The 20,924-nt window shown below is 40.3% G+C and overlaps 2 protein-coding genes across 3 annotated transcripts; both read left to right on the top strand.

The window, feature by feature from the left end:
• On the top strand, nucleotides 1-9,532 carry znf366 (zinc finger protein 366). Of its 2 annotated transcripts, XM_041042343.1 has the most exons (7): nucleotides 1-139; nucleotides 3,001-4,026; nucleotides 4,120-4,287; nucleotides 4,782-4,932; nucleotides 5,607-5,798; nucleotides 7,778-7,952; nucleotides 8,046-9,532. In XM_041042343.1, the coding sequence occupies exons 2-7, from the start codon at nucleotides 3,008-3,010 to the stop codon at nucleotides 8,762-8,764; spliced, it is 2,424 nt and encodes an 807-aa protein (XP_040898277.1). In that variant the 5' UTR covers nucleotides 1-139; nucleotides 3,001-3,007; the 3' UTR covers nucleotides 8,765-9,532. The 2 variants fall into 2 exon arrangements, with proteins under 2 accessions (XP_040898277.1, XP_040898278.1); XM_041042344.1 differs by lacking the exon at nucleotides 5,607-5,798.
• Nucleotides 9,533-12,723: 3,191 nt separating this feature from the next.
• mrps27 (mitochondrial ribosomal protein S27) lies at nucleotides 12,724-20,803 on the top strand. The gene is made up of 11 exons (XM_041041377.1): nucleotides 12,724-12,806; nucleotides 12,962-13,039; nucleotides 14,095-14,165; nucleotides 14,311-14,369; nucleotides 14,980-15,094; nucleotides 15,642-15,720; nucleotides 16,830-16,945; nucleotides 17,216-17,318; nucleotides 17,444-17,586; nucleotides 18,997-19,158; nucleotides 20,285-20,803. The coding sequence occupies exons 1-11, from the start codon at nucleotides 12,734-12,736 to the stop codon at nucleotides 20,531-20,533; spliced, it is 1,248 nt and encodes a 415-aa protein (XP_040897311.1). The 5' UTR covers nucleotides 12,724-12,733; the 3' UTR covers nucleotides 20,534-20,803.
• The last annotated feature ends 121 nt before the right edge of the window (nucleotides 20,804-20,924 follow it).

The following is a 20,924-nucleotide window of genomic DNA, read 5'->3' as shown; positions in this document are numbered from 1 at the left end:
CCGTGGACGGGCGGCTCATTGTCAGGAGAGTTGCAGCGCGAGCAGGAGGGAGAGAACGCTGGTACAGGTACAACAGCAGCAGCTGCAGCAGCACTTCAGCCACAGCATCACAGAAAACACACTCTGCTACACTCAACTGGTAAGTTCCCCACACAGGCTTCACTGCAGCCTCACACAAACACACACTTACATGGCACTGACTGGCATACGGGCGAGGAGGGGCTTCGGTTTTAATGGATTGTTTGGAATGCATGGTGTGGCAAAGTATGGGCTGGGGTCTCTGAGCAGTGCACCTTAAGAGGGAGAGGTGAAGACTGATAATATCCAGGAGAACATTTGAAACTGGCTGGAAAACACTGAAAATTTCAATTTGCATCTGACATTGTTACGGAATCTTGGGAAGAAGCTGAACAAGATTCCTCTTGCATTCTGCGTGTTATTTATGCTTTCCATATGTTTACTAATAACAAACAGACATCCAACTACTTGTGTCCCTGTGATGTGTCTTTCCATTATTTATTGATATGGAGAGATACTCCCTGTGCCTAGGCAGCGTGCTGCACTGCTTGTAAGTTTTCAAAGTCGGTTTTTGCAGAGACAAAATGACACTGTTAATTATATAAATGTGAATTTGTGAATTCATCTGTAATCCCCGCAAGCCTCACTCATCTTCATCTCATGAGCTTCCCAAACTTTATCATACTCATTTGTGAACATCTTTTCAACATGGCTTAGAAACAATGCAATAATATTTTACTGTCTGCATGAGTGTGAAGCTGGGTGAATGTGTTGAGGGTTGAAATTAATCGGTCGACAGCTTTTGGCAATCAATTAATCATTTAAGACAATCGGTTAAGTCCCAGTTTCTAAAAAGGCATTTTTCACTATTTGCTGAACATTTTTGACCAAACGATGAAACAATTAAATGAGAAAATAATCTTCAGATTAATCATCAATGAAAATAATCTTTGTTTGCAGCCCTATGTATGATAATATAAGCATTATGTGTGTATCATTTCAGAGTAGAGTGGCTGCTGCATCTGCAGCAGCAAACGGGGAGGTAACAGACAGTAAATTAGAACTTGCAGTCATGCTAATGTGAACTGATATGAATCCAAGCAGTTTCTCATTGATAAGCACTGAACTATTTACAGGAATAGAATAGATAAGTACAACATTGCTAAGCACTATTTGAATGTCATGCAGAAGTAAGACAGTTCCCCTCTGAATATCCTACGTTGATTATCACGTCTTTTCATCCATGACCATCATCTACACCAAAACATGCACACACACAAACTGCAGTGGAGATGTTACTTATAGCCTTAGCTCTGACATATTAACATCACAGTTTCATGCTTATCAGTAATTTTATCACTTACACACAGACAGCACGCAGAGATTCAGAATAAAACATCACGTATCACTATCAGTGGAGGAAAAAAGGGGAAGTTTTTGGCTATCAGTGCAAAAAAAAAAGATGAAGAGAGCAGAGAAAAAAGAGACGGAGAAGCGAAAAGTGTGCGGGAGGTAGAGGTGAGCATTTCACAGATAACTTCCTAATTTCAGGAGAGGAGGAGATCTGTGAGAAAGGAAGAAGTGAAAGGTGTCAGGTCGAACACTGAAAGGTGTGGGTGTCGACACCATCGTGTATCTGTGCCCGGTTACAATTCCTTCCAAAGAAATCTTCAGAGAAACAGTTTCATATCATAAATAGAAACCAGAAGAAACCAGACACAGAGTCATTGGATGTACTTTTCTCAAGTTTTCCACCAAATGATATGCCTGTTTTTGAGGCCTCAAGTATAACTTGCAGAATTGTGGTTAATGGAGGCCACATTGCCCACAATTCATCATCAGCTCAAATAAATTTTGAGGCATTGCTTCGTTATTTTCATTTTATGCTACTTCATTCTCCTACTCCACTATATTTCAGGGGGAACTATTTTCTTCCCTTTTTCATCTTTTTCATCCCACCACAGTAATCTGACAGCTGTAGTTTCTAGTTACTTTACAGATTAAGATTTTAAATAAAAAGACATATGAGGGAGCTCCTCATACACACACCCCATTGACCACCTAAGAGTGATTTTCCCCTTAAATCTTAGATAGTTTAATTAAAATAACTGTTCAAGGCCCAAAGAGATAAAAGTATCTAACATATCACAAAAGATTTACTCCGAAGATATGAATACAAAATACAACACAAATGTATGCAGCAGAACTTTGTTTTTTATTTCCATCTTTCCTTCCTACCTCATTAGTCATCTCATCATAACCTATTAGATTTATCTTGTGACCCTTTGAAGGAGTTTGACCCCTAGGCTGGGAACCACAGGACTACACAATCTAACTGCATATGAGACTGCTAAAACTATGTCCACTGTCACCACCTACAGCAGTAAAATGCTGCTTGAGCATCGGTATAAACAATCCAATGAAGTCTTACACAAGGTAACACATGAGTCACAGGGGAAATTATATGACGCGTGAATAGTTTAAGTACATTTTGAACATACTTGTGTGTGTACAATGCAGTATTTTGCATTGTGGTTTTGCTAATCTATACTTCACTCAGTACTTCACTGAGGTATTGTACTAAAACACTGCTGGACTCTCTATGGACAGTTTAAAGAAAGAGGGATCAAAATCAATGCAGCAGAATTCTCCATATTCTTCGTCCATGTCAAAACCTGGAACCTACATTACCCACAATGCAACCCCAGATTTTTTACAAACTTATTAGTAGTAGTCTTAAGCCCCAGCAGACGCTGCCCATCATCACTTGAGGCAACTTATCACACTTCACAGTGCTCCCTCTGGAGCCACAAAAGGCTTTATAGGACTTTTATAGGACTTTCTTTTAACCCAGTATAAAGTACTAGACTCCCTGAGACTTGTAAACAGACTTGGAATCAGTGAAGTTCCCCTTTAAGTAAAGGATTTGATGACTTCTTTCATCAAGACATTTAACCACTTCTTGAATTCTTTCTAATGCAGAAAGAAGATGGAAACAGACAGAGTAAATTATTCACCAGGAAGAACTCCTCCTCTCAGAGATGAACTAAGACAAGCATCTCAGCACAATTTCTACTTGAGCCCCCCTCCGCTCTATATCAAGCCCCCAAAATTCTCCCCTCCCAGATACCCAAGCATATCACCCACCAGAGACACCTACAGCATGTTCAGCCCTGCTTTCTTTCCCATGCTCGGCCCTAGTTACACCCAAAAGGAGGGATCCCAAAAACGCAAAAGAACTCCTTTCAAAATGGACGCCGAAGGAGGTGAATCTCCTGACAGAAAACCAGAGGAGGCAGAAGAAAGCAGTAGTAAGAAGACAGTAGACCTCTCCCACATCCCCTTCTCCCTCCCATCTCGCCCCATTCCTTCCGCATCTCCAAAACCCCACCCTGGTATGATTGAGCTCAACAGACTACAGCTTCATCACAGGTCACCAGGTATGAATCTACCTGCGCAGGTGAAACAGGAGCCCCTCAGTCCTTCCCCTGTTTGGCCTCCCTCTCCTTTCCTTCTCCAACCTCCGTACTTCCCACCTCTCCATCACAGCCTCCTTCCATACCCCTTCTTCATGCCTGGGCCTGTCATGCACCTCTCCCCTGGCACTTTCTACCCCAGAGAGGACCTCCGAACCAGTCATCGTACCCGTGACGGAGCTCCTCGAAGTGGAATGACCAGCGCTGAGAAGCTTGGGCTCAACATCCATGTAGATGACAGCTATTATGTTGATGTCGGAGGTGACCAAAAGCGATGGAAGTGTCGTATGTGTGACAAATCCTACACCTCCAAGTACAACCTGGTCACGCACATCCTGGGTCACAATGGTATCAAGCCACATGGATGCCACCTGTGCGGGAAGCTTTTCAAGCAGCTGAGTCACCTGCACACACACCTGCTCACCCATCAGGGCATGAGGCCCCACAAGTGCCAGGTGTGCCACAAGGCCTTCACCCAGACCAGCCACCTGAAGAGACACATGATGCAGCACAGTGACGTGAAGCCATACAGGTGAAAGATTTTAGCAGGTTTTTTTTTTTTTACCCTTTATTGCTTTTTTTTTTTTAATTTTCCATCTCATGCACACTTTTTCTGCCCCTCCAGCTGCGGTGTGTGTGGTCGAGGCTTCGCTTACCCCAGTGAGCTTCGTGCCCACGAACTGAAGCATGAAAAAGGCCAGGAGAATGTATGCGTGGAGTGTGGCTTGGACTTCCCCACACTGGCTCAGCTTAAGAGGCACCTTACTGCCCATCGTGGCCCCACCCTCTACCGGTGAGCACAAAAAAAGTTCTTACCTTTACAGAAATATCTAAAGATTCTATCGTTAAAGCAATAGTTCAAAACAACTCTATTCATTATTCAGTTAGATGACACTCTCATGACTGTTCTCTAAATATGAAGCTTCAGCCAGAAGCCATTTAGCTTGGGAAGCAGGGGAAAACAGGATGCCTGGCTCTGTCTGACAGTAACAATATCTGAAATAAAGGAAATATAACATGTTACTTTGTGAACTGTAGGTTGATTTGTCACCTTTGGACAGACCCAGGTTAACTGTTTCCACCAACTTCTAGTCTTTGTGCTAAGCGAATCTAACAGGTTGCTGGCTGTAGCTTTCTATTTTATATTTTTGGGAGCAATATTGATCTTTTCATCTAATTCTGTGTAAGAAGGAGATAAAACGCGTTCACCAAAATTTCAAACTATTGCCTTAACATTTCAGTTCTGTATTTGGCTGTAGAGGAAGGTTATACCTGTTGTTACTGCAGGTGTGCAGAGTGCCAGAAGACTTTCCAGTACCCGAGTCAGCTTCAGAACCACATGATGAAACACAAAGACATCAGACCGTACATCTGCAGTGAGTGTGGGATGGAGTTCATCCAGTCACACCACCTGAAACAGCACACGCTCACTCACAAAGTAAGTTTAATTAGAAGGACGAAGAGAAAAGACACAACATTTTCTTGATGCTTTTTGACAGGGATTGGAAGCAAAAGCATGAATTTTGGCATCAAACAGAGTTTTCAATTTTGCTGTCACACGAAGACATTTCCATTATTCCTTGTTCACATTTTGGATAGTGAAGGTGGCTGAGACAGTTTGGACACCAGCCTAACAGGTTGATTTGGCAGCTCAAAGCAATTTCCCCTTAAGCGTTGGCTCCTGATGCTATTTTTAACCCCTTAACATCCAGTTTTCATCTTTTATTTCCCCTTTAGTAGCTTTAGGGTGGGAAAAAACACCTCATTCAACACTGTTTGACAGTATTATATGTATATATACAGTCTGAGCTTGTCCCAACTCTCTGCTGAAGCAATAAAAGATTTCATGTTTTTATAGTTGCATGATTGCATGAAATGAGTATATTCTAAATGTATTGTGCATAATTTTAAGAAAACTTTCCTAAAATTCCACCAGTCACATTTGCCATCTCTGGAAATTTGGGGCTTTCCATAGGATATAAAATAAAGATCTTAAAATGAAGATCAGGGAAATTTAAGAGGTAAAACACACCAGCATTTAAAACAGCAGACATCTTATGTCTGTCGAGCTCACTTCTCACACCACTACTTCCACATTCTCTCGTTCTTCAGGGAGTGAAAGAGCATAAGTGTCGCATCTGTGGTCGTGAGTTCACCCTGTTGGCCAACATGAAGCGCCATGTCCTCATCCACACCAACGTACGGGCCTACCAGTGCCACATGTGCTTCAAGAGTTTTGTCCAAAAACAGACTCTGAAGGCTCACATGATCGTCCACTCGGACATCAAGCCCTATAAATGCAAGGTTGGTCCAATTTAACATGTCAGATGTGGCTCTTTGCATTGTGTTTTGGCCTTCAGTTTGGTTTCTTTTAACCCTGACTGCAGTCATACGCTAACAAGTTATTACTATCGTAGCCATGAGAACGAAGATTCCCTAACCTTAACAAAACAGTAATTATAACCCAAATCCCAATCTTTCTCTAATTCTAACCAAGTTGTTTCTGTGCCTAAACCTAACAAAGCCCTAACTTTGTCTCACTCTAAAATTCTTATTTTTCAGCAATGTGTAATGGTTTTGGACTGCCGATATTGCGTTGCTGTAAATGGCAGTTACTAAAGATTTATTTTGCAGGACATGGGTAATTACAGTTACCACCAGCATCCAGTAAGCTTAACCTAGCACAGAGACTGAAAACAGGGGGAAACACCTAGCATGGCTCTCCAAAAAATCGAAGTCTCCATTTGTTTAATCCATACTAAAACTGATGAGTAAAAAATATATGTTGCAGGATTACAGGGAGTTATGTGGCTGAGTCTGGAAGCTGTTTCTCCCCATTTTCACTTTTTAAGCTAAGCTAAGCTAAGCTAAGCTAAGCTAACCTAATGTAACTTTCTCGTCCACCTCGCACAAGAAAGCAAATTAGCAAAATGTGAAACCATTCCTTTAAAATTCACCCCTTAGCATAAGTTAACCAAATCGTATTCATTGATAATCACAGCCAGGAACCTGACCTGTAATATTTAGTGGTAGCTGCTGTTAAAGGATTTCCCCACTTTTCTGGAGTGTCTGTTTTGACCTTGGTGTTTGGTGTGAGGACTGAGACGATGACCAGATAGCAGAGAGGCTTTTGGCAGTGGGAGCCTCCTTGTCCATAGGAAGGATATCGCCGCACAAACCGCCTCTCTAACAATGGCCCCCTAGCCTCCCCGGAGAACAGGGCCCGCAAATAGATTTCATCTCGCTTTCTCTGCTGCTGGAGGGAGCTTCCTGTTTTCTCACGGTCCTCTTGGACAGTTTACAGTCCCTCTCTCCTCCTGAAGGAAAGGACCACCCTAATAAAAAAGAATGCAGAGGAAGGACAGCGCAGGAGTTGCCCTTCCCTGTTCTCCTCCTGGCCCTGTCTCGATGTTGCTTCCTCCCTCTCTCTCTCTTTCTGTTTTTCTTGTGTGTGTGTCAGGGAGTGAGAGAGGTGGGGAAGACAAAGAGGAAAAGAGGAAAACAAGGATAGAGGGAGGGTGTGTGTTTCTATGTATATCTGAATGCCTCCACATTCATTCATGATTACGTGTAGCCCTTCTGTAAGTCTGCATTTGCGAAAATTAGTCATCTAACAAAGGAGATTTGGCAGAGAGTGAAAAATAATAGGTGTATGGTGCTGGCTTATTGTTTTTGTATCCTGAAATAGTGTCGTGTTACCACAGCCAGTGGTGGAAGGCAACTAAGTACATCTACTCAAGTGTTGTACTTACTGTAATTAAGTACCTCACAATTTTTAGGTAATTGCACTTTACTTGAGTATTAGGTAACAATGGTAACAAACGCAACAAAATCCACCTACCTACTCCTCTAAAGCTAACTGATAAACACGTTACGTCTGGTTTGTTTAATCTGTGTGAATAACAAAGTGTTGAAATGTCAGTTTGTTCTTTTAAATGAGGCAATGACGAAATCTTGGCAAGATAAAATGCGTTAATTTGTGACTTTTAGAGTTGACTGTAGGCAGATTTTGATACATGCAGTTTTCATGCTTAGCTACACTAACTGGCTGTTGGTTCAGCTTCATATTTTGCGTACATGCATGAGACTGGTATCGACCTTCTAACCCTCTGCGAGAAAGCAAATAGACACATTTCCCAAAACGTTGAACTATTCCATAAAGGACCTGAATACTTATTGCTAAGTTGCAAGGAATTTAATGCCAGACATTCAATATGCATAGTATTTGCTTACATCTCTGTAAAAACTTACCTGTCTGTACACTTTTCTCCTTTGTCTTTCAGCTTTGTGGGAAGGAGTTCAACAGGATGCATAACCTAATGGGTCACATGCATCTCCACTCAGATAGCAAACCCTTCAAATGCCTCTACTGCCCAAGCAAGTTCACACTGAAGGGAAACCTCACCAGACACATGAAGGTCAAACACGGCGTCATGGACAGAGGGCTGGATGAAAGATGTAAGGATCTTCAATTCTGCACTTGCAGTTAATGCCATGTCCATTTTTTCTGAAAAAGTCGCTTGACGTAATTACTGTTTCCTCTGGTCTCAGTGTTTAGGCAAAGGGGGCGATTCTGCCTGACCACTCAAATGGGTCTCCTCACCCACTTCAGCCAAGAGGAGCCGTTTGACCTTTCCCAGAAGCAGCCGGGCATGCCCAGCCTCCGTCTTTCCCAATCAGATGGTGAGAGTGTCCCAGGAAGCTCATGTCAGGAGGAGGATGAAGAGAGTTTGTATAGAAGGAGCCAGTACAGTCCTGAGGTGGATCAACATGAGCCAGCAGGCGAGGATCAGTACATCCCTGAGCTGGAGGATGGAGGACAGGGATCTCCTGAGGAACTAAGGCCAGGGGAGAAACAGAAACAAATGTACCAGCAAAGTTTAGATGATGAGACGTTTGAGAGGGAGTCAGCAGCAGAGGGACAATCGGTAGCTCCCAGAGATGACCAGGTGCACCTCTTACAGTCAGAGACATCCTATGAATCTGATTTAGAGCAAGGTGAGCAGGCGTACCACCATGAAACAGGCTGTAGACAGTCAGATGACTATGACTCTGATTCAGAGCTAGAAGATCATCATCAAGAGCTAGATGAGCCAGATCAAAGCAAACAGCAGCTGCGTGGCTTTTATGAGGCAGCCATTGATATGGCAGAGAGGAGACAGAACAGTTTGGAGACAGATGAAGTGGGTCACCGCTCACACACAGGTGAAATTGTCAGTCCACAGGATGAAGAAGAAGACAATGAATGTGAAAAAGTAGGGGAAGAATGAGAAGATGCAGGTTTTGGTTTTGGGGTGTGGTGGTGTTGTCTTGAGAGAAAAATGGACAGGATGTTCAGGAGACAGTTCAGGGGGAAAGAGGAAAGTGTGTAGGTCTTGTAGGTCTCTAAAAAACACGACTGAACTGATTATGGAGGATGTGGTGTAGTAGCGTAGCACAAAGAAGGAAAGATGAACATATGTTTATTAACAGAGCAAAAACTAAAATAGGAAGTGAGTGAAATACAAAGCTGTGAAACATACTGCATGTACAGAACATATCATACACTGATAAATAGTCACTGACAGAAGGTTCATGAGGATTTATAAGTGGAAAAGATTAGGACGTAACTTTCTTTAAATAAAATGCAAAAAGATATTTAATGTTTTGGGGGGTTTTTTACAATTCATTTTTGCAATGTTAACTCAAATATGCAATCTTGCTCTAAGCTCTAAAATCCATATTAAAATCAGTTTTGCTAAAGCCATGTTATTTTGTTTGTGTGGGACATTGCCCTCAAAGTAAACATAAGATTAACTGAGAGTAATAATGTAGTTTTTGATTTTGACAGATACAGATGTGACAAAGCTTGATGTTGAGTTTTTATTAAATAAACTGTGATTTGTTTTATGTTTATGTCCAATGTGCAGATTTTTTTTTATCTATATGACTTTGTTGGTTCAGTTTTTGGGGAACGGCAGTGTTTAAATTGTGGGCCAGTGTAATAGTGGTTACCTGAATATGATTCTGCTAAATAAAAACAAAAATAAAAGCTTGAATGCATGAATCTGTGCAATGAACCTGCTGTTTGTGTTTTCATGTCTTATAAACAACCCATGACTGTTTTTAAAGAATATAAACCCAGATATTAAATTTCAGTCCTCACTGTCTGACACATATTTTAGGAAGCCAGAGAAGATTGCTGTGAGTTTCAAAAAGCTTGCCTTTCTCGTCCTGTTTCTCTTTCAAAGGAGAGGAAGAGGAAGAGAAAACACCTCTCCCCTTCTCTCTTTTAGGTTGTGATCAAAAAGCAGTGACGGACACAGTGGGTGTCCCAGACAAAGGCTTCATATGTCTGTATGACTCAGAATAAAGCATTGTTTCTGCTCATTGCAGAAGCCCCCACTGCAAATAGAAATACTAGTGGAATGAAAGAGTGCTTAAAAAAGTTTTTATTACACATTAAAAGAAGAGCATCATGTAGAACAGTCCACATATATTTCATGAGTTGTAAAAAAACAGTTTAGCAAAAGGTTGGTTAGGTGTTTCATAAAATCAAGCTCACTGGGTTATAATACTATGTTATACCTCACTTTACCATGCCTGCCACTTCAGGTAAACAGTGAGTCATTTCTTGTCAGATGAAATGCAGAACAGCAGCTTCTCTATTTCTACTGGTGACGACCACCGTGTCCTAAAGGGCGAAACTGCAAACAGTTTGAGGAAGTTCTCACATCCTCCTCTCCTTTCCTTTCCTCACCTACACGTTTCAATCCCGACCACTGGCTCAGAGAGGAGCCGCAGAGAGTGGATACGTTGTTTTTTATCACCTCCTCTGGTCTAGAATCAGCCCCCTTCGGCAGCACCATGTTCTGTAGCTGAGAAGAATAACATGCATAACTGATCACAGCTCAGAGACGTAGTGAAAGATGGTGTTTCAGAAAGTAATTCTATCACTCCTGTGTGTTTTTAATGAACTGAAACTTTAGAGGCCATGAGAATCCACCCATACACACAGGAGAACAGGTAGATACTGATGTGATGGGAACTCTGTGGTAAGAAACTGTTAATGTTCTGCTTTCAATAACTAAGACACTGATTCCAGCCATGATGCAGTGACAAGTTACAGTTTATGAATAAGTGATTTTTAGGTGACATAACTCAAATCACCCAAACTTTGTAATTCACACTCAAAAGAAGCTTTAAAGTACAGTAACACTGCAACTGATGATTATTTTAATTATCATTTAATCTGCTGATTATTTTCTTGATTGCTTGATCAATTGTGTTTATAAACTGTCAGAACTGTGAGAAACATCCATCAGTTTCAAAGAATCTAAGGTGATGGCTTCATGTCTTATTTTGTTATGTTAAAGGGTGGTACCTATCCTGTTTCATTCCCTCCAAAATGAACTTAGATATTATGTAAGCAGAAAAAAATTACTGCACGTTCGATATGCAGTAGGTGTAGTGTTAGAAGAAGATAGAAGAGTGAGTTAGAATATCTCTTCCAAAAACATTCCAAAACAACAGAGCCAAGGGGGTCCTGCCTCATTTACATCAGAAACTTTACAATTTATGTTAATTGTTTTCCAAATATTTTCTTTTATATGCAGATCACACAGGAAATGGTATATGGACTGTATTTAGCAAATCTACCAAATTAGCCTATTATTCCCCAACAAAACGACTTCTTGTCATGTATTTCTCTCACATTTCTTAAAGTGCAGTTTTTATGTCACATGCCTTTCTGTCACACGTTCCTATTCAGATACCAATGTCCAACATAACATTATGGCGGTGAAATAAAAAGGGAAGCAGGGGATGCCTGTAACTCAGATAATGAAAACATATACTTTACTTCACATCACTGAACCACATTTACAAACACCTTTTTAGATGAGGAGATTAGTGTTGGAAGCAAGTCCAAGATTAGCTTTTTGATATAAGGTAATTCCACACCACTTATATTACAGTATTGCCTCTAGCAAGATTAACATTTTATACAATACCAACAAAAGGGAAAAATCCAAATAATACAGTAGATATTGGACTCCATTCATGGTATATTCCTGAAAAGACAGCTGTATCCCCAGTTTGTGTGTTTAGAAATGTTTACTTCCTGTAAGTGCTCTCTAGTGCAGCTCAGGTAAGGGCTTCCTGTTTTGTTGGTCAGCGAGAAAACGAGATGGTGCTAAAATTCTTCCATGTTTTGTTTAACAAAACTGTCCCACCCCAGACTCAACCTGTTACCTCCTTTGACCGAGAGCCAAGGAGCCCACTGTAATTATAGCTGAGGGCTGTCCTCTTGTACAGAGAACAAAAACACTGGCTCACTGACAGAGAGGTGAGAGAGGACAGAACAGGTCAATGGCCCTGCTAGTCGCAGACAAATTAACACATATCTAGACTCAATTTTGCAACATCTCAGCTCCATATTTTTATTGTGCCGTCACATTCATGCTTTATTCTGAGGGCATGTTCCTATTTTGAGGGTTGTCTGTAATGTTTTAAACATGACTGGACAAATCCAATGTCCTGACAAGTTTCAGGAAGCATCCATCCATCATGCTGAGTAACTAACACTGGGACCTTTCATGGCTTTATATGCAGTGCCACAGGGCAAAGTGAATCTCCTGCACTTCCACTTCTGCCTGTTTATCTGGCCAGTCTCCTCCTTAAATAAACAGCACCCTCTAATGTCTGATTTTTTTTATTACCCAAGAATGCAAGCATATAAAAAATATGTATTGGCTTTTGCTCCACAAATGCAACATATATGAATATGAATAAAAATAGAGTAAAGGTAAGAAAATAATAAATAATAAAATAAAGCATAGGTAAATCAATCTGTATCTATCTATCATTGGATATTCAGCTGGAAGTGAATATTTTCTACAGCACTTACAGTTCATTCAGAGTAAATTTGCCATCCTCAAATGCATCAGCTCAAAAATCCTACAATCCTTTCATCATAATGTTGTTTTGCTAAAATAACATGTCAGGCACCCCAAAGAAGAACAAAAAGCTGAGAGGACTTGTCAGTGTTTTCTGCCTGAATTTGACTTAAATTGAACATTTTTTTTATTATTATTTTAAAATATTGCTTTCTGAGCAAAGAAATAATTCTAAAAGTCCCAAGATTCCCATTAAGTTTACCGAGTCTCACTTTTGGTATGATCCTCTTACGTGATTGTGAGGGAACGTTAGATATGCGCAGAACTCCCCCCGCCCCTGCTACGAAATGGTATCGTCCAAAGATGGCCTCCTCCGTGGTGAAACGATGTGTGGCCGCTGCTGTCAAAGTTAAACGTTTGTCTCCGTCTCTTTCAGGTAGACACATCGTGCATTGTAACATTGAGGTCTCAACATACAGCCTTCTGCCGTTTAAGCTTCTGAAAATGTTTACCAGCTCACAAACAGCCAATTATCCTACATGTGGTTGCTCGTTTCTAAATGACCTGATGGACAGTGTTTGTCTTTTGCAGCTAGGAGGTGGTTGCTCTCAGCAGCTTACAGTGACCCCAAAGTATGGGACGCGAGGGAGAAGGATCCTCAGAACCTGGGTAAGAGCTAAAACGGACAGTCCAAGAAATAATAACAAGAGTCTCCAACCTGGATAAGGTCCAGGGGTATCTACACTCAGCGAGCACTTTATCAGGAACACCACATCAAAACTGGATTCTCCGTCATACTTTTATACTTCGGTGGTATTAAATAGTCCTTATAAAAAGCCCCTACATTTAACCTGGTTAATCCTACAGAAACCGTGTAATCCCCATACCTGGGTGGGTTTCCTCCGAACTCGAGGCTACAAAGGATACGCCGGTTTGTGTCTTCCAAATCCAGGCAGGAGGAGGACACATTTCTGTGTTACACAGGATGTTTTTATCAGGAGTGCTATAATCTATGGCTGGACATCAGACTTCTTTACTTTTTGGATACAAGCTGAAATATAAAGTGTTACTTAAAGTTGGCACTGAATGCCTGGTCAGACTCTTAGCTGTGTTTTATAATTTTTTTTTTAAGACAAAATGAATGCTTGTGTTGTTATGTAGAAAAGGGGCTTTTCTGGATTGTCTTGATTTTTGTAATGAAATTAAAGTATCATAACAGCACAAACGGAGAACATTTTAAAATTATATCTAGCACTTCTATTATCACCACTTCAACACTCAAGATAAAATGTCATAAGTGGCTGACAGATATCCACACCCAGAAATATTAATTGCAGGTTATTTTATGTTAAAATTAGAAGAAGAAGAAGACAACCTTTTGTTGCATGAGTAACTGTATTTAGAAGTCGAGCATCAAATGTTACTGTATGTGTATGTGATCAACACTGGGTGGCAGTATAACACTGCAGCCTTGTGATTCACTGATTGATAACTGTTCATTATTGTGGCTGTAATTACTACTCAAATTAAAATCAATAGTACTAAAACTAAATTACAACTGATGAAGCATTTGATGATAGAACTGAATTAATTTCAGTTAGTGCTGTTTTGTATCAGACAGGTGTGTCACACTGGTACACCACACTATAAAATATAGACGTAATAGTTGGCTTATTACATAGTACACTGTATAATAATCTTGCTGATTTTTTTTAAACTCGCAGCTGAACTGGCTGCCACTATGGACAGGACATATGACAGGAATCTCCCAGTTAGTTCTCTGTCTGTGTCACGGGTAAGATGCACCCAGATTTAAATGGACTATATTTAATTTGTTTTGTGGTAAACCTGTCACTGTTAAAGGAGCAAAAAAGTTTTAATTATATGGCAGTCAGGACAATATTTTCAGTAACTATTTATATGTTCTGTTTGTGTTTTAGTTTGTTGACAATATATCATCCCGGGAGGAAATTGATCAAGCAGAGTACTACCTTTACAAGTAAGGGGAATCACTTTTACTCTTTCTGTATCTGCATTTCTGTGTCAGATATTTTCTGCTTCCTTGGTTTTTGGTCCTTGGTACCAGCTTGTGTGCTTTTCTTGGAATGAATTGTCTGTTTGGTTTGTCTGTTTTGGTTTATATTCAGTCACATGCTTTTCTTTGTTCGGGGCAACTCCAGACCTTTCCTGTTTACTCCTTCCTCTGGAATCTGCACCCATTTTTGTGATTACAAGATTCAGTATATTTCCCAAATGCACCCTTGTTCAGGGCACATTCATTTTCATCATCAAGTAAGAGTGAAATAACTACATTTCCACTTTATAACAAGTAATTATGATTGTTAATATATTCAACTTTTGTGTGTTTGGACTTTTGTATTTCAGTTGTTTTTTAGGATGAAGCTGTTAAATTTTCAAACTCTTCTGCTGTTTCAGCAGCTAAAATAGTTCCACAGATTTGTGACATTTAAATGTGGTCACATTTCATCTCTTCTCTTCCTCACATCTTTCCTGTGGCTTTGCTCCTTAATAAAACAGACCTATGACCCACATATAAATAAACCTTCATGTGTTTTCTTTCTTTCCTTTTTTTTAAAATATCCTTCCAGATTTCGCCACAGTCCAAACTGTTGGTACCTGCGAGACTGGACCATTCACAGCTGGATCAGACAGTGTCTAAAGTATGGGGCCGGGGAGAAGGCCCTGTACACACTTAAAAACAAGGTACACATCACACTATATTCCTTCTGTAATGTAGATGAGGCTCATCTGCAATATCAGAGGGGAAATCTGATCAGAGGCTCCTGATCAGGGCTGACAGCTGCAGTTACCTGATTTGTGACTGATTAAAGATCCACTCTTAACAACCCAGATGCATTTTCAAACTGATCTGAGCAGCACAAATAACATCAAACATGTTTGACATTTTCAGCCCAGCATGTGTACTGGGAATGAGTGTTAGTATCTGGGAATCACTGAATTATTCCAAAAGCAAAGACGTCAACTAGCCAATGACGTGTTTACAGTGAGGTAAAGCGGCATATACTCAGTCAATATGGCTGCCTCTGTAGTTGTTTTGATTGGTGTCATTTCACTGTGAGATTAAAGCTCTCATTGTCAGTGATGTGTAAGGAATCAGCACTTTGTATTATTATGTGTGATATACACTGTCTTTACCAAATCGTGTCAACAGTCAGTGCTCAATACATGTGATGCAAATATTAAAAATGTGTGTGTGTGTGTGTGTGTGTGTGTGTGTGTGTGTGTGTAGGTCCAGTATGGAATATTCCCAGATGACTTCACCTTCAACCTTCTCATAGATTCTTACATTAAGGATGGAGACTTTAAAAGTAAGACTATTTAGAATGTGTTTCCAAGCAAAGATTTAGGTAAAAATAACATTCAGACAGACTCCTGAAATAAGGTACAAGCCCCTGCAGGTTTCCAAACACATTCTTGTTGACTTTGAATATTGCCAGCAGTGGGAACAGACTGACAAATCACTACAAGATTTCAAACATGTCTTTCCTTGTTTGTAAAAGACAGAGGTAAAGAGGAAGCCTGATTATTTTTCTATAATAACACTAGACAGTAAACAATATGTCATTTCTCAACAAGTGAAGGCGTATTGTTGGTATTACAGTGCTTTCAGGTGTATGGTGAAGTTTTGATTACATTTGAAAAAAAATGCTGAATTTACTGTTTTAGTGCTTATTTACAATATCTCCTCAGTACTGTAGCTCAAATCCAATGTTGTTATATTACTCTGAAGGACATTTCAAGGACATATTCTATATTTTTATATCATCAGCAAATCCCATGAAAAGACCAAATCCAACACTGAATTGATCCTACTGACAAATAACTAAAACCTGATGTTTCTTACTGCTCTGTGCCATTGTGTTTCATTCTTGTTCAAAAACTATTAAAAACACATCAGTGAGCCACACTGTTGCACTGGGTGACATGTTCCTTCATTACAATGAATGTGGTCACTTCAGTTTATTTAGAGGCAATTCTACAGCCACTGTCCTGCTGCTATAAATACTCACTCACAGAGCCAAGTGTGTCTTAAACCACAGCTGAAAATAGTCCTCAACAAATGCACTATTTACTCCTGTTTGAGTAACATCTACCAACTGTTTATCTAATCTAATCTATCTAATGTTACACAGTTAACAGTAGTGGATGAAAATGTGTTTAAAATATGGATGGAAAAAGGGCTATTGTTGGTTTTGGTCTTTTCATGGGATTTGTCGATAACAAAAATATAGAATAACACCATATTTATCCTTAAACCTCATAAATGATGACCAGGGTGCAGTGAGCTAAACTGTGCTGTCAGTTTTATGATCCTTAAGATGAAATTGCTGTAATATTGACAACAAATAGTTATAGAATCAGAACAAGAATATCATATATTTACATGTGTTGGTGACACAATGTTTTTGCTGTGCAGGTGCGTGCTCTGTGGTTGAAGAGGTGATGCTTCAGGAGGCCTTCAACCTTCCCTCCACACAGATCCTGTCCCTGTACGCTCTGGGCAGTTACCTAGCAACAAGACCACAACTCACAGTGAGTGAAACAGCAGCCATTACATCATGGGAGGTGTTACAAAAACAAATGATACCATAATATTCTTACCCATGGAAATATTTTACATTACTTTGGGTACTTTACTACTTTACTACAGTAAAGTCTGATGTTGTGAGTGGTGTATGTGGGTGCTATTCATTTGTTTTGGAAAAACAGATGTCTGAAAGTCATTTGTGTGTGAATGTTGTATCAGGACTAACCAATATTCTTCCAAATGAAAAACCTGCACTTGTTGCTGCCTGTGTTCAGGTGTCAGAGGAGCGGGCTTTGGGGGCATCGCTGTTCATCTGTGGACTGAAACAAGAAAACACGGTTGGCCTCAGCGCTCAGCTACTTGGCAATGCTCTCCTAGGTGTGTATTTGAGTTTCTTCCCCCACTATGCAGTTATTTTTTTGTTTTTTTACTTGATTGATAGTTCCAGCATTCTCTCATTATGCTGCCTGTCTCATTTATTCTCCTCTTCTTTTCCCATCCAGGCAAGGTGGAGATTTTAAAGGGCATACATGCCGTGTTCAAAGGAATGCCTCTCTTCTGGGCTCGTGGATATCTGGGCCAAGCACTGGCTGTCATGGAGAGAGTGGCTGCTGCTTCTGGTGACATCAAGCTGTCCAAAGACACAGTAAGGACATAAAACTTAGTAAGGAAAGTAAGGAAAATAAAACTTCAAAGGAGTATTTTATTTTGTTTATGTGTGTGGTAGGTATATAAGTAAGGTAAGTATAGGCATAGTACTAACTCTGTCATTAACAAAACCTAGGTGACTATTGGATGTAGGACTAGCTTGCTATTGTATCTAGTGCAGGGTGTACTGATCTAGTGCCCTGGATCTGTATCAGGGCCAATGCTTACCTTATTAAGCAGAACAGATTTAGATTACAGATTCAGAATCAGTACTGGGAATGAAGAAGTTGCATGGAGCAATATGATTCCACAACAGAAAGCATGACAAAATGGTGGCTTTTGGGAAGGTGGAAGGCATTTAGCCTAGCTTAGCTCCCTTTGTCCTGAGATTGGCTACACATATCCTACACCAACATCACACTGGTCAGTAATCATTCAAGCTTGTAAGATGTAGAAATACATTCAACAAGCAAAACACCCCGCCATGCCAGACAGCATTACTCCCTGCACTCATCTGGACCTATGTTATCAATCTTCTCCGCTGACTGTGGGTTTGACGTCAAATAAACATATTTAACCTTATAAGTGCTAGATCATTGCTGTGAGATTAATCTGGATTAAACTTTCTTACAAATGGGCTTCTGTATTTAAAATGAAAATGCCACATAGTCTGCATAGTCTGAAACAGTGATCATGGTTCTACAAAGCAGCATTACACACACACACACACCCACACATGCACAGTAAAGACTGGCTCTTGTTACTTTCCAGGTGGGGTGTATGACACAAACACTCTTCATCTATTGAGATGGAACACACATGCTGTCATATTGTTGTTATTTTTACATATATGCACGCACACACAGTCAGGTGTAGCCCCCCTCTAATCTAGCCTGCCCTGTCCAGTTCAATAGTTCAGCTTTGTCCACATCTAATGAGATTTTGAAGAGCCTGGAGCGCTGAGCATGTCTGTGAGAGTCACTGCAACAGGAACTAAAAGGCCTGTGTGTCAGACAGTGCCAGGGCAATAAGGTAGACAGAGCAGATAACACAGTAGGACAGAGAGGAAATATTACATCTCAGTTGAAGGTGCTGGTGACTGCTGCCTCAGGTCACAGTTAATCTTACCTCTACCGAAGATTAAGAGGCGAGTTGTCAAGTAAGGTGTTCAACCTCTTTCATCATTACATGCCTGTTCTGTAAGCTGTTCAAATAAGGAACTGCATCTTCTTCAAAACTTAAAATTATATAAAACTTTTGCTCATGTAATTTAATAAAGAACAAATAAATTGGACTTTTCTGGCAGTAACACCTATTTCAGAACACTTTATATTAATTTTGCAAACGTAATAGATAGAAGAATAATAATCCTTCTGCATTCCTAACATTCATTTTCATTTGTTCTCAGCTGGACTGCATGAATGACTTGCTGCAGGAACTGTCTTCTACCTCAGACTCTGACTCTTCTGGAGAGGAGTCAGGAGGTGAGGAGAACAAGAAAGAAGAAACCCTAGATGAAGATGATCAGGCTGAGCAGGCTAAGCTACCCCAGTATGCCAGCAGATTCAAGGTGGGTGTTTGTCGCTCACTGCTCACTGGTGTGTTTATGTTTGTAGCAGCAACCTAATTTACATCACTTTTCCTAGTCAGGGCGAAATGTAAACGTGATAAATAGCGTTTCCTGTCATGGGGCAGATTTTTGAGAGTGAAATTTGAGTAGGCAGCATACTGAGGGCTTTTTTAGTTAATTGTGTACTAACAGTAACATAACACACAATCAAGAAAGAGATTTAAAACAGTCTTAGCTAAATTACCGTGTTGGGGGATGACTAAAGATGTTTATCAGGCAATCTAAAAACCAATAGTCTGCTTTGGAAAATGGTTTGCAGCAGTGAGCTTTTAAACCTTTGTAACTTGCCCGTGAGCTGTGCTTTCTGCTGGTTGGACCATCTCCATGATAACAATTAAACAGCGATTTCAGCAGGCATGGTTCAGCCTGTTATTGTTTTGTCAGCTTAAGATTATATCCTGCTTTGCTCTGTTGTCAAATGCAGAGGAAACTTTTCTCTCTTTTTTTTTAAAGGACCATTTGTTTTCACCATACCACCCTTTCTATTAAAGTTGCCCTGCGGAGTTTCCGCTTACATTCATTGTTACTCACACAGTTGCATTTTGTTTTTTTCTAACAAATGTGTCGGATGCATGTCCTTCCTCATAAAGCATTTTCATCCATGTTTACTAGCTTGCAGCCTTCTTCTTCCCTGCCTTTGTTGGCACATTAGTATATTTATCAACGAATTGTGACATAATGTGAAACCAGTGGCTAAACCAGCTGCATTTACAAGAGCAAACAAACATGTACCCACACACAAAAACATTCCTTAATGTTAACAGTGGTCAAACGATTATAAGCTGGAACAGTCCTTTAAAGCCTTTTATAAGCACTAATTTCTAAAGGTGAAGTGTACACTCAGATTTCTTAATTTGAACATCCAAACCTTAACATTTTTCTTGACTGTGACTCCAGATAATCCATCTCTGTTTTGGATTTAGGAGTGTTTTCAGAGAAGCCTGAGCTTTTGAAATTTAATGAATAGAGTTCACTGGTTTGGAGGGTTTCCCCAGTGTTATTTAAATGAAGCAATGAGGTCACTGTTTGGTGCTTTCAACCTTTCCTTGTTTCCCTGCCTCTCCAGGAACTGAGCAGCCAACTGGAGTCTGAGGGTAAAGTGGACTCTACCTCCTTCCTGAATTTAGTGACTGCGCTGGCCCAACAGAACCTGTCTGCTGTGGAGAAACCAGACCTGGAGCAGTACGAGATCCAATTGCAGGCCTGGGAGGCTGAGAAGAGGCAGCTAATCCAGAGAGAGAAGGAAATGAGAGAGAAGGCCAATCAGGAGAAACAGGAGAGGTTGGCTGCCAAGGCTGCAGCTCAGCAGGCTTAAAGACACTGACAATGGAGCTGAATCAAGATTACCGAACTGTCCCTCGAGTATGTACATTAAGATTGTGTATACTTAGGAGATCAAAAAGTTTTGTGTCTCTGAAATTGCAAAATATCGACATTGTCAACATTATACCTGATTGTTTCACCAGTCACTATTGTATATTATCAATTACTGTGTGCTTGTGTGATACATATTGCTCTGTTTTTAGAGAACTTAATGGGGGCTAATATAAGTAAACTGTCACAATAAAACTGATTTCCATTTTCATTTGTATCAGACATGCTGTCTCTCATTTACTGTTTTTCTGTTATGGACTCTGGGATGATATCATTATTGGAACATATGCACACATCAATTGTTAAGCCTGATGGTGGGGTGACCTCATGTA

Source organism: Toxotes jaculatrix, chromosome 7 (genome assembly GCF_017976425.1).
Source record: "Toxotes jaculatrix isolate fToxJac2 chromosome 7, fToxJac2.pri, whole genome shotgun sequence".
In the NCBI taxonomy this organism is placed as follows: domain Eukaryota; kingdom Metazoa; phylum Chordata; class Actinopteri; family Toxotidae; genus Toxotes; species Toxotes jaculatrix.
Note: the sequence above shows the minus strand (reverse complement) of the source record. Positions and strands in the feature narration are given on the sequence as shown.